This window comes from Capra hircus, chromosome 28, assembly GCF_001704415.2.
Source record: "Capra hircus breed San Clemente chromosome 28, ASM170441v1, whole genome shotgun sequence".
Classification (NCBI taxonomy): Eukaryota; Metazoa; Chordata; class Mammalia; order Artiodactyla; family Bovidae; genus Capra; species Capra hircus.
The window spans coordinates 21573473-21587342 of NC_030835.1; the positions used below are offsets into that span (position 1 = coordinate 21573473).

Consider the following 13870-nt stretch of genomic DNA (forward strand, 5'->3'; position numbering starts at 1 on the left):
ATAAGAGAGTAAATCTTGAACTCTCATCACAAAGAACATTTTTTTCCCCTTTTATTCCCTCTTTTCCTTTATTTACACAAAATGATAAATGTTACTCTCAGATGAACTTAATCTGATAGTATTTTTTACAATATATGTAAATCAAACCATCATTTTCTATGCCTTAAACTTATACAGTGTGATACATGCCAATTATTTCTCAACAAAACTGGAAAAAGCATTACTAACAAAATGGAAGGCCTGGAAAATAAGTTATAATATATCAATTAAATGTAATTTTATTCAAGCATTAAAAAGAATGACAAAACAGCTAATCAACTCTAAGTAAGTTCCAAACACTGCTCTTATTTAATCTTCATAAAAATTATACTTACTATTATCAGCTACATTTACAGTGAGTGACCAGACCATCATGGTTATCCAGGTCATAAGACCTTTTTTGTACAATTCCTCTGTGTATTCTTGCCACCTCTTCTTAATCTCTTCTGCTTCTGTTAGGTCCTTACCATTTCTGTCCTTCATTGTGCCCATCTTTGCGTGAAATGTTCTCTTGGTACCTCTGATTTTCTGCCAGCAAATTTGGAAAACTCAGCAGTAGCCATAGAGCTGGAAAAGGTCAGTTTTCATTATAATCCCAAAGAAAGGCAAGCCAAACAATGTTCAAACTACCTCATAATTTTGCTCATTTCACATGCTAGCAAGGTAATGGTCAAAATCCTTCAAGCTAGGCTTCAATAGCGTGTGAAACAGATGTAGCAGCTATATTGAGAAAAGGCAGGGGAACCAGAGATCTAATTGCCAAAATCTGTTGGATCACAGAAAAAAAAAAACAACAGAATTCCAGAAAAACATCTACTTCTTCATTGATTATGCTAAAGTCTTTGACTATGTGGATCACAGCAAACTGTGAAAAATTTTTTAAGAGATGGGAATACCAGATCACCTTACCTGCCTCCTGAGAAACCTGTGTGCAGGTCAAGAAGCAACAGTTAGAACTGGACATGGAACAGCAGACTGGTTCAAAATTGGGAAAGGAGTACGTAAAGACTGTATATTGTCACCTTGCTTATTTAACTTATATGCAGAGTACATCATGTGAAATGCCAGACTGGATGAAGCACAAGCTGGAATCAAGATCACTGGGAGACATATCAGTAACTTCAGATATTCAAATGACACCACCCTAATGTCCAAAAGGGAAGAGGAACTAAACAGCCTCTTGATGAAGTGAAAGAGGAGGGTGAAAAACCTGGCTTAAAAATCAGCATTAAAAAGCTAAGGTCATGGCATCCAGTCCCATCACTTCATGGCAAATAGATGTCAAAAAATGGAAACAGTGACAGATTCTGTTTTCTCGGGCTCTGAAATCAGTGTGGACAGTGACCGCAGCCATGAAAATAAAATACGCTTGCTCCCTGGAAGGAAAGCTATGACAAACCTAGACAGTGTATTAAAAAGCAGAGACATCACTCTGCTGACAGAAGTCTGTCTAGTCAAAGCTATGGTTTTCCAGGTGTCATGTATGGATATGAGAGTTGGACCATTAAAGAGGCTGAGTGCCTAAGAATTGAGGTTTTTGAAGTGTGTTGCTGGGGAAGATTCTTGAGAGTCCCTTGGACTGCAAGGAGATCAAACCAGTTAATCCTAAAGGAAACCAGTCCTGAATGTTCATTGGATGGACTGATGCTGAAGCTGAAACTCCAATACTTTGGCTACCTGATATGAAGAGCTGACTCATTGGAAAAGACCCCGATGCTGGGAAAATTGAGGGCAGGAGGAGAAGGGGGTGACAGAGGATGAGATTGTTGGATGGCATCACTGATTCAATGGATGTGAGTTTGAGCAAACTCTGGGAAATAGTGAAAGACAGGGAAGCCTAACTTGCTACTGTCCATGGGGTTGCAAAAAGTTGAATGTGTCTGAGTGACTGAACAAAAACCACTTATAGTGGAAAAAAATGAAACCTTAAGAGGCTAAGTGACTTGTGCCCACATTGTTAAGTTTTGTGCTCTGTTGCTTCCTGATCATCTGCATCCCAATATGTAAAGAAAATAAATTGATAAGTGAAAAGAATGTAGAAAGTTTTTATAGTATAATGGTGGTGGTGGTTTAGTCACTAAGTTGTGTCCGACTCACAATGCCATGGTAGCCTGCCAGGCTCTTCTGTCCATGGGAATTCTCCGGGCAAGAATACTGGAGTGAGTTGCTATTTCCTTCTCCAGGGGACCTTCCTGACCCAGGGACTGAACCTGGGTCTCCTACATTGCAGGCGGATTTTCTACTGACTGAGCTACTACTATAGTATAATACTATTTATGAAAAGAATCTGAATCTATACCTTCTATATGTTTCCTTTATAACATATAATATCTATGTTTTCCTATGATATAAATCTTTTAAATAATGTATATGTATATGACTGAATATACTAATAAAATATATTATGTATTTATAAGTGTACATATATATATATATATATGCCCACACATAAAACATACATTCATAGAAAAATTTCTGGATAGATATAAGAACTTAATGGTTATTTTGGGGATTTTTATGGAAATGGACAAAAAATTCACTTTATATTCTCTAGTATGGTAAATTATTTAAAAGTAGCAAGTCACATATTGCTTTCATAATAAAAATGTTTAAATTTAAAAAATTAAAAAAATGGTGGATGTGCTAAGTCTTTAGCAATTATGTTAATAGAGTGGAGTAAAGTGGGATTTTTCATTTTGCGCCTTTCTGAATTGTGAACTTCTTTAAATAAATTGTTGCATGTTACTTTTATAAAGAAAATATTCTAAATGAAGAAACCTTAAAAATAGTGAGTATATTTCTCTAACAAGTACTGTGAAATATTATTTCCGTGACTAAGTTTAGCATACAGTTTATTAGTATGTTGACAATTTAGAATAAATCTACCTATGTTAAACTTTTATCAGAGAAATGCTGTCTTGCTATCTTAAAGGCTAGTTCTTTTCTAACATCCATTGAGTTGGAATGTAACTCAGTGAAGATTTATCTTATTTTTATAAACAAAATTGTTTCCGATTGAAGCCTTAGTAATGAAACCTTTCACAGCAAATGAGATTCAGCAAATGCAGAAGTTGACAGCAATTTTATTAGATGTTGCTAGTCAATTGAACACAGTTTTCATGCAGAAAAATGGTACCATGATTCTTAAACTCCAGAACATTTATCAAAAACAAATATCAATTTGAAAGTACATTTTTTATTAAGAGATGATGTTCTAGTGTCAAGTGACAGTAGTTTCATATTATGCTTTGTCATGGAATGTACTTGGAATTAAGTTGGATGATGAATGCCGCAACAGGCATAAGTGAAGCTTAAAATATAACATATTTGGGGTTGTGTGTTTCAGGTGAAGCTCTGAAAGTATCAGCTGAGAGATTTGCAGATGACCCCTGTTATCTCCCGAAAAGGGAAGCTGTGGTTCAGGCTGCCCGTGCCTTGCTGGCTGCAGTTACCAGACTCCTTGTCCTCGCAGATATGATTGATGTCATGTGTCTCTTGCAGCACGTGTCAGCTGTAAGTAAAAGATGACTTAGTTTACCTTGGCATTGTTCTCACTTATAATTCCATTTTCTGAACCCAGCATCAATCCGAGCACATCTGTACTCTCATTTCTTAATGTCACCATTCAGAAGTTGACTTGATTGGGTTGTGAAACTAATGCGTACTTCGCAAGAATGAAGCCAGAAGTGAGTTTTAAAGCCAGTGGGAGACTGAAAAACAGAAGAAGGCTTATTGATAAGGAAATGGCTAGAAAATTTCTAGGCTTTTGACCATTTAAGTTATTATGCCCTATATAAGTCTGTAAATAAATACATAATAACATAATTATAAAGATAATATAGAAAATAAATCTGTGAATATAAATTATTTGAGAAAGAAAAACCTTGAAGCTTAAGGCATGTGGAAGTTTGTCCTAATTGTAAATGAAAACTCCTTTTGCCAGCTCCTCTTGATCCAAGTACATGTTTCCAGGTAGTCTGTGTTGTCTGTAGCAATGTATTATGAAAATGTATAAATGTATTTATTTAATAAGAGTGAAGAATATATTTAAACTAGGAGATAACAAAGGCAGAAAGAGATCTCATTTGCTTTATTTTGGTAGACAAAACCATTTAGCAATGGTTTAGTAGAAGGACAATTTCTTTTAGCCTTTATCACTTTCTTAATTTATTCAGTTTGACCATCATTAGTAGTATCAAGATGAAAAGTTTGCAAAGAACACTTTGGAGTCTGTTTTTCTCTCACTTTAAATAGGACCCTGGCTCTTCTGTTCATAAATATGTTTGCATTTTCATAAAGGTGCTTGGTGACTATTGTAACTTTATTAAGCAAATACCTTGCTGAATGACCTTCTTGTCAAAATAATTTTCTATAATTGCTAAGTTAAATTTTTTTTTCATTATTCACTTACTTACCCTCTGGAGAAGGGAATGGCAACCCCCACTCCAGTATTCTTGCCTGGAGGGCTACAGTCCATGGGGTAGCAAAGAATTGGACATAACCGAATGACTAAAGCTATTATACTTACTAATGTTTATTTTAACCCTAAAGTAGGGTTAAAAAGAAAGAGTTTGTCTTCACCCTTTCATTTATACTTTCATATTCCTTTTCTTTTGATAGTTTATTAGTGCAAAAAGTCAATTTGGCACCTTTTTTGTTGTTAAGTAGCTTTTCAGGAAAAGGATTAGTTCTCATCCCCAGCCACTGTCTACCAGATTTGTAGGTGCAATATTTGAACAATATTTTTTGTACTTGACTGATGGTTTCCTGTACACCTTAAACAAATCTCTGAACATTTTTGAGATTCATTTTTTAATATGTGAGTATGTGTTGTTGTTCACTTTAGCTAAGTCAGGTCTAATGCTTGTGACCCCATGGACTGCATCACGCGAGGTTCCTCTGTCTTCTGGTGTTTCCTGGAGCTTGCTCAAATTCATGTTCATTGAGTCTATGATACTATCTAACCATCTCATCCTCTGCTGACCACTTCTCCTTTTGTCTTCAGTCTTCCCCAGCATCAGGATCTTTCCGAGTGAGTCAGTTCTTTGCATCAGGTGGCCAAAGTTTTGGAGCTTCAGCTTCAGCATCAGTCCTTCTAATGAATATTCAGGATTGATGTCCTTTAGGATTGACTGGTTTGATCTCTTTGCAGTCAAAGGGACTCTCAAGAGTCTTCTCCAGGACCATAATTTGAAAGCATCAATTCTTTGGTGATAGCTTTCTTAATTGTCCGACTTTCACATCCATATATGGCTACTGGAAAAACCATAGCTTGGACTACATGGACATTTGTCAACAAAGTGATGTCTCTGCTTTTTAATATGCTATCTAGGTTTGTCATTGCTTTTTTTCTAAGGAGCAAGTATCTTTTAATTTCATGGCTGCAGTCACTGTCTGCAGTGATTTTGGAGCCCAAGAAGGTAAAATATGTCACTGCTTCCACTTTTCCCCCTTCTATTTGCCATGAAGTGATGGGACCAGATGCCATGATCTTAGTTTTTTGAATGGTGAGTTTCAAGCCAGCTTTTTCCATTCTTCTCTTTCACCCTCATCAAGAGGCTCTTTAGTTCCTCTTCATTTTCTGCCATTAGAGTTGATATCATCTGAATATCTGAGGTTGTTGATATTTCTCCCAGCAATCTTGATTCCATATTGTGATTCATTGAACCTGGTATTTTCCATGATGTACTCTGCATGTAATTTAAACAAGCAAAGTGACCATATATAGGCTTGACTACTACTTTCCCAATTTTGAATCAGTCCATTGTTCCATATTTGATTCTAACTGTTACTTCTTGACCTGCATAAATGTTTCTCAGGAGGCGGGTAAGGTGGTCTGGTACTTCTGTGTCTTTAAGAATTTTCCACAGCTTGTTGTGATCTACACAGTCAAAGGCTTTAGCATGGTCAATGAAGCAGAAGTTTTTCTGGAAATGCCTTGCTTTCTCCATGATCCAACAGATGTTTGCTATTTGATCTCTGGTTCCTTTGCCTCTTCTAAACTCTGCTTATACATCTGGAAGTTCTTGGTTCACATACTGTTGAAGCCTAACTTGAAAGATTTTGAGTATAACTTTGCTAGCATGTGAAATGAACACAATTGTACAGTAGTGTGAATATTCTTTGGCATTGCCCTTCTTTGGGATTGAAATGAAAACTAACATTTTCCAGTCCTATGGCACTGCTGAGTTTTCCCAAATTTGCTGACATATTGAGTGCAGCACTTTAACAGCATCATCTTTTAGGATTTGAAATAGCTCAGCTGGAATTCCATCACCTCCATGAGCTTTGTTCATGGTAATGCTTCCTAAGGCCCACCTAACTTCACATTCCAGAATGCCTGGCTCTAGGTGAGTGACCACACCATTGTGGTTATTAAGAACTTTTTTGTATAGTTCTGTGTATTCTTGTCTTGCCACCTCTTCTGAATATCTTCTGCTTCTGTTAGGTCCTTACAATTTCCATTCTTTATCAGGCCCATCCTTGCATGAATTGTTCCTTTGATGTCTCCGATTTTCTTGAAGAGATCTCTAGTTTTTCCCATTCTATTGTTTTCCTCTGTTTCTTTGCATTGTTCATTTAGGAAGGCCTTCTTATCTCTCTTTGCTATTCTCTGTAACTCTGCCTTCAGCTTGGTATATCTTTCCTATTCTCCCTGCCTTTCACTTCTCTTCTTTCCCCAGCTATTTGTAAAGCCTCCTCAGACAACCACTTTCTCTTCTTCTTGCATTTCTGTTTTTGGAGATGGTTTCAGTCACTGCCTCCTATGCTATGTTATATATCTCAGTCCATAGTTCTTCAGGCACTCTGCCTACCAGATCTAATGCCTTGACTCTATTCATCACCTCCACTATATTAATATAATCATAAAGAATTTTATTTTGGTCATACCTGAATGGCCTAATGGTTTTCCCTACTTTCTTCAATTTAAGACTGAAATTTGCAATAAAGAGCTGTGATCAGAGCCACAGTCAGCTCCAGTTCTTGTTTTTACTGGCTGTATAGAGCTTCTACATCTTTGGCTACAAAAAAACATAATTAATGTTATTTTGGTATCGACCATTTTTCGATGTCCATATGTATAGTCATCTTTTGTGTTTTTGGAAGAGGGTGATTGCTGTCACCAGCGTGTTCTCTTGACTAAACTCTTTGCCCTGCCTCATTTTGTACTCCAAGGCCAAACTTGCCTGTTTTTCCTGAGTATCTCTTGACTTCCTACTTTTGCATTCCAATCCCCTATGATGAAAAGGACATCTTTTTTTGGTTTTAGTTCTAGAAGGTGCTAAAGGTCTTCTGAGAACAGGTCAACTTTAGCTTCTTTGGCATCAGTGATTGGAGTATAGACTTGGATTACTGTGATGTTGAATTGTTTGCCTTGAAACAAACTGACATTATTCTGTTGTTTTTCAGATTGCAATCAAGTACTGTATTTCGGACTCTTTTGTTGACTGTGAGGGCTACTTCATTTCTTCTAAGGGATTCTTGCCCACAGTAGTAGATAAAATGGTCATGTGAATTCAATTCTCCCATTTTTGTCCATTTTAGTTCCCTGATTCTTAAGATGTCAGTGTTCAATCTTGCCATCTCCTGCTTGGCTACATCCAAATTATCTTGATCCACGGACCTAACATTCCAGATTCCTGTGCAATATTGTTTTTTAGAGCCTCAAACTTTACTTTCACTACCAAACACATCCACAGCTGAGTGTTATTCCCTCTTTGGCCTAGCTTCTTCATTCTTACTGGAGCTATTAGTAACTGCCCTCTGCTCTTCCCCAGAAGCATATTAATCACCTTCGGACGTGGGGTCACTTCTTCCCACATCATACCTCTTTGACTTTTCATGCTGTCCATGTGGTTCTCCAGGCAAGGTTACAAGAGTGGGTTGCCATTTCCTTCTCCAGTGGACCACATTTTGTCAGAACTCTTCACTATTACCCACTTGTCTTGGTGGCCTTGCATTGCTTGGTTCATAGATTCATTGAGTTATGCAAGCCCCTTCACTATGACAATCCTGTGATCCCCGAAGGAAGGCTTCCCTGATGGCCCAGTGGTAAAGAATCCACCTGCCAGTGCAAGCAATGTGTGTTCCGTCCCTGAGTCAGAAAGATCACCGGAGAAGTGCCGGGGTCCAGCCCCGGTGGATCCAGGGTAATTCGAAGGTGGGGACGGAGTCGGCATCCTGGAAAAAACTTATTTAATTACAGATATAGAGGGAGATTAGAAACAGATAGTGTAGTAGGAGAATTAGTGGAGAAAAGAGGCTGAATAACTGGTTTACATGGAATACCAATCACCACCTACGTAGGCCACAGGCATCTTTCCATTCTCCCAAAGGAGAGGAGGCACTGAGGCCTCCCCGGTCCAACCTCAGAAGCCCAGGCAGAATTAGCAGGCTTGGTGAGTACCCACATCTCAGATGGGAATTCAGCCAGGAAAGTAGGGAGCAAGAAAGAAACGATACGGGGGAATCAGTCTTTCTGATTTCTTTATTTTTCAGGTTTGTTTATATACCTTTTTGTTATACATAGGGATGAATACAGAGTCACGTGGGGGTCAGCAGACCTGACCCTTGTCACAATCAGGTGCTTCATATAAAATTATACAAAGGTCTTATGAGTTTCATCATCTTCTAGCCATGAGGTCTGCTGACATTTTATGGCCCTTTCTGATACCGGTCAGTTAACCAGAAAACTTATTTTTCCAGGGGTGATTTTTTCTTAAATCAGGCGCCACCCTCCAAATAAAGTTGCATTCCTGTAGGGTGAAGGTGTAGTGAGTTAGAATCAAGAAAGGAATTTACTTAACCTAAGGTTTAACATGATTAATCTTAAAGGTTAATACTTATTTATATGCTAGCTATATTCATTATGCTGCTGCTGCTGCTGCTGCTGCCGCCAAGTCGCTTTAGTCGTGTCCGACTCTGTGCGACCCCATAGACGGAAGCCCACCAGGCTCCTCCGTCCATGGGATTTTCCAGGCAAGAACACTGGAGTATAAGGGCAGGGATATGGAGATTTAGCAGCAAATATTGGCTCAACAAATGTAAACCCTTCACCAATGTTCCCCTTAAGATCTATTTTGTCTTAAGATAGTGATAAAGTTACATTTTTTACATAGCATAGTGATTTATAACAAAGTACAGTGATCTATAACAAAAGAGAAGATTCATTAACTCAAAAGTCTAGTATTGCTAACATCAAAAAACTACTATATTTCCTTTTCTATATTCCAAATACATGGATTAATATATTCCCAGGTGCCTAAGGATATGGAGGCCTGATGGCAGTCATTGACTCATCAATGAAAAAAGCCTATGCTAATACTCCAAACTCTCTGTGCTGTTTATGGTTGAGAGGTTGTCACACAAGCTAGTCTGTCAGCAGAGAGGTTTGACCTGAGACATCCTTGTCACACCCAGGGCAGGGAATTAGCAGTAATTATTTGCACGACAAATGAAAAAACCCTTCACCAATATAATTCCTAATCAACCCACTATACTATACTAATGATCTTCTAACTTCTCAAAAGAGTCTGTATTTAGAAAGTTTTAAAACATCCCGTGCCTCTCACAGTTGGGAGGCTGTAAACAATCACATGCGGCCAGACGAGCCTGATGAGGCAGGCCAGAGAACCTCCAGAGTTTGTAAGTTGAAACACTCTTGTCACGCCCAGGAATTTTTATTAACTGGAGGTGCAAGTTAACTCCTTCTCTGAGAGAAATGGTCATGGGGGAGAGCTCCCCGTAAAGTACTCTGGTTTTGGGGGTAGATGCTCGGGAACAGGGGGTTTCCTGAGGTTTGATCACGCCTTTGCGCATGCCAAGCTTCCTTCCTCGTGACCTTTGCCATGGGCAGAGTTCCTCACGCTGGCTCCCAACAGAGAAGGAAATGGCAAGTCACTCCAGTATTATTGGCTGGGAAATCCCATGGACAGAGGAATCTGGTGGGCTACAGTCTTATGGTGTCGCAGGAGAGTTGGACATGACTTAGCGACTGAGCAACAACAACCATATGTGAATACAGATGCTAATAATTATTATAGCCATAAGTGGTTATGAAAGATTAAATGCGGGATAATTCCTAGTCCCATGACCCAATAGTTCTTATGTTTTAACTCTGGATTTGTTGGGATAGGGCAGAATGAAAGGCTTTTGTAAGGTGAAAATTACTTCCCTTATAATCAATTAGGGAGTAACTATATATATAAGACCATGAGACCCTTCACTAACATTTTAATTGATTGCTACTAACTACTAGGCACTGTGCTAGGTAATTCACATATATCGTATCATTCAAATGAAGCAGGAGTTAATTGTAGATCAAAGAAAAACAAAGTGCTATTTTTGTAATAAAATTATACTTAATAGTTATTGTGTTTTTATAATGAGTCAAGAAATGTGGGGGATTATCTCCTTTAATTCAACCTCACAGCAGCTCAGTGATTATGATTCCTGTTTTATAGATGAAAAAAAAAACCTGAGGCATATTGAATTTAAGAAGCTTGCTCAAGGCAATAGATAAAAAGCAACTTTGGGAACTTAGTTTTCCAAGTGTTAGAACAGCTTTCACTATAAATAGGTTTCAGAAATGTTTAGACAAGTTCATGGGCTTAAAGCAAATTGTTAAGGGAATTAAGGTAAGTCAGTAGGAGGAGGCATTCTTAACTCTAGCCACTCTTTCCCACATTTATTGATTCCTCATTACAGCCTGACCTTGGGCTAGATCATTTAAATCACTTGTAAGTATATCTAATCAAACAATAATACTTTATCTATGAAAAAGGGAAGACCTTATTGTGACAGGTAAACTGTGACAGTTTTTTTATTGTTACATCTTAATAAAATTTATAAGTTGTATTTGTATTATTTGTATTATTAATATTATGTAGTATATAATATATAAATTATTTGTATAATTTGAGTTGTATTATTCAACTCAGTTCTTTTAATGCTTCACACAGAATGAAGGCTAGTTGAAAAAAATCTTTTGGAGAATAAGATTAGAATTATATAGCCCAACATTCCCTGAGAAGTATTCTGCAGAGCCTGTCTTCTAAATATGCAGCATGAAAAAAAGCTTTTTAACGGTCTGTGCTGCACACAGAAATTCCCTTTGAATGTTTTATTTATTTATTTATTGGCTGCACAGCCATAGAGGAATTTAGTTCACCGACTAGGGATGGAACCCATGTCCTCTGCATTAGAAAAGTGGTGTCTTAACCACTGGACTGCGAGGGAAGTTCTTCTCTTAATGTTTGATGCACATTAGCACATTAAAGTTGGTGAGAAATGTCAAAGCAAAGAAACTTGTTTACCTTTGCTTAACCCAGAGCTTCCCAAATTTCGTGACTCTAGAAGTCTTCTATATTAATCTTGGTGTTTTCTCAGACCGCATGTTGGGATATAGTGGTTTAGAATATTTTTAGTTTATGATTCTATTAAATTTGTACTTAGAATGAAAAAAATCATAGTGGAGAAACTTCAGTGCCTTTCTAATCTAGTATCTTGCTGAAGTAGATAGACTGTCCTTCAGCATGAAATAGACCCAACGGTCTAACAATATAGATGATCATGTACAGTGATAGCAATCTCAATTCTGTTAGACATTAAAGTGTATTTTGGATAATTCTAGTCACTGAAGTGCAGAAGGAAATGGCAATCCACTCGTATTCTCGCCTGGAAAATCTCATGGACAGAGGAGCCTTTTAGGCTGCAATCCAGTCATTGAAGACATTTTTCTCAAGCTGAGCTTAAAGCTGCATCCCTGCTATTTTCTTTCACTGCTTCTAGTTTATCTTCTGGAGCAACACAGAATCAAGGCAATAGGAACTGCATTTTCAAATAACTGATGATTACTCTTAGGACTTATGTATGTCTTCTCTTATTTAAGCTAAAAATTCTTGACTTTTGAAATTTGCATATCTTGTATGATTTTGTTTCAGTCTTGATTTTGACGTACTTGAACATTATAAGCAGATTTGTTTTATGGTTAAAGTTTGAAAACGTCAGCGCCTGGACTCCCTGCGTGTTTGCTGGTGCTACTGTCATTATGTCAGTTTTTATTATGCTGATGGTGTCTTGTCTTCTCATGTGAATGGCTGTCTTTGTATATGAAACATTAATTACCTCATCTGGAATTTATCTCAGGAATTTCCTCACTCTTTTGTTAGATCTTTAATGTTTTTAACATGAAGCATTTTATATTTCATCATATCTTGTTAGTTTTCTTCAGCAGAAGGGCTGGATTGAATTACTAATCGGCCAATATAAGAAACAGAAATCCCAAGAATCATCTCTATAAATCCTTTGCTATGCATATTGTAGGTTATAGGTAACAGCCATGAAATGTTGAAGTCAAATCGTCTTGAAATAAAAAAATATTCTGATAAGAACACTGCATAATTTACTCTGATAATTACCTCTCTGATTTAATGTCTAACATTATCTTGCCTATTATGATACCCTTGTCATGTTATTGGTTCACAGTGTTTTTGTGAACAGTCTCTGAACTTGGACTACTCTTAATCTAGGTCTTCCTTCTTTGATGTATCTAAGTCACTTCGGTTGTGTCCAACTCTTTGCAACCCCATGGACTGTAGCCCACCAGGCTCCTCTGTCCATGGGATTCTCCAGATAAGAATACTGGAGTGGGTTGCTGTGCCCTCATCCAGGGAATCTTTCCAACCCAGGGACTGAACCTGTGTCTATTATACCTCCTGCATAGGCAGTCAGGCTCTTTATCACTAGTGCCACCTGGGAAGCCCTCTTCTTCTGATACAGTTTATCTTTTTATTATTATATGTAAAGATTGATGTTATCTTTATATTCATTGAATTTTGTCTTGTTAATTATGTCTTTTCTAATATCCTTTCAGACTTTCTTGACTTTTGATTTATCTTCCCCTCCTAACCTGGGTGTCATTTTCAGATTTCTTCTACTAGTTATTCCTGAAAAAATGTCTAATGAAGTGGACAATAGTGATATAGCTTTGTTTTAGATAAGATCAAATATTCACACATTTTGAATAAAGTTGTTGAAATGAGCTTCAAACTCACTTCATTGGGTTGCTGTATGAACTATGTTTATGTTTCTTTATTTTATCCTCAAGCGCTTTCTCAAAGACCTTTCTGAAATTAAGATGTATTCTCTGGGGTATCACGGATTTATCAGTCTAGTAACCCCAGTTATAGAAATGAGGTTAGTTTGGCATAGAAGACATAGATTGACTTAATTTTAGTAACCCCATAAGAGCTCTAAGTGATCATTGCTTGCTTGCTTTTATTTCTTTTCTTTCTATTTTTTTTTGACCTCCAGTTTTCAATTACTCACATTCTACTTACTGCAAACCACTTCTCTGCTTCCTTCTGGATTTCCCTTGTGGCTCAGCTGGTAAAAAATCCGCCTGCAATGTGGGAGACCTGGGTTCAATATCTGGGTTGGGAAGATCCCCTGGAGAAGGGAAAGGTACCCACTCCAGTATTCTGGCCTGGAGAATTCCAGGGGGTCGCAAAGAGTCGGACACAACTGAGTGACTTTTACTTTCACTTTCAAGATCTAGATATAATTGGCTTGAACCTTCATTCTGTTAGTGTAATGTTATTCCCAAGGTTTCTGCAAATTCTGTTAGGCTCATATTCTCAGGGTCACCTCTGACTCCAAGTTTTTGCTTCCACAGAATTTCTTTAGCTTATGGATGATCTTTCTACTTGTATTCTGTGGTATGTTAATTCATACTTGGAAGTAGACATTTTCCCTGTTTAACACACACACATACACACATACACAAATACTCCCTTACAATGCATTTTTATGTATGTATTGCAAACTTATT

The 13870-nt window shown here is 37.5% G+C and overlaps 1 protein-coding gene across 2 annotated transcripts in view; it reads left to right on the forward strand.

Moving 5' to 3' along the window:
* The window catches only part of CTNNA3 (catenin alpha 3), a 1853842-nt gene that overhangs the window by 138730 nt on the left and 1701242 nt on the right, over positions 1–13870 (forward strand). For both annotated transcript variants that reach the window (XM_018042551.1, XM_018042552.1), the window contains exon 4: positions 3386–3552. In XM_018042551.1, coding sequence (XP_017898040.1) covers positions 3386–3552 — 167 coding nt within the window. The remainder of the gene's footprint in view (positions 1–3385; positions 3553–13870) is intronic.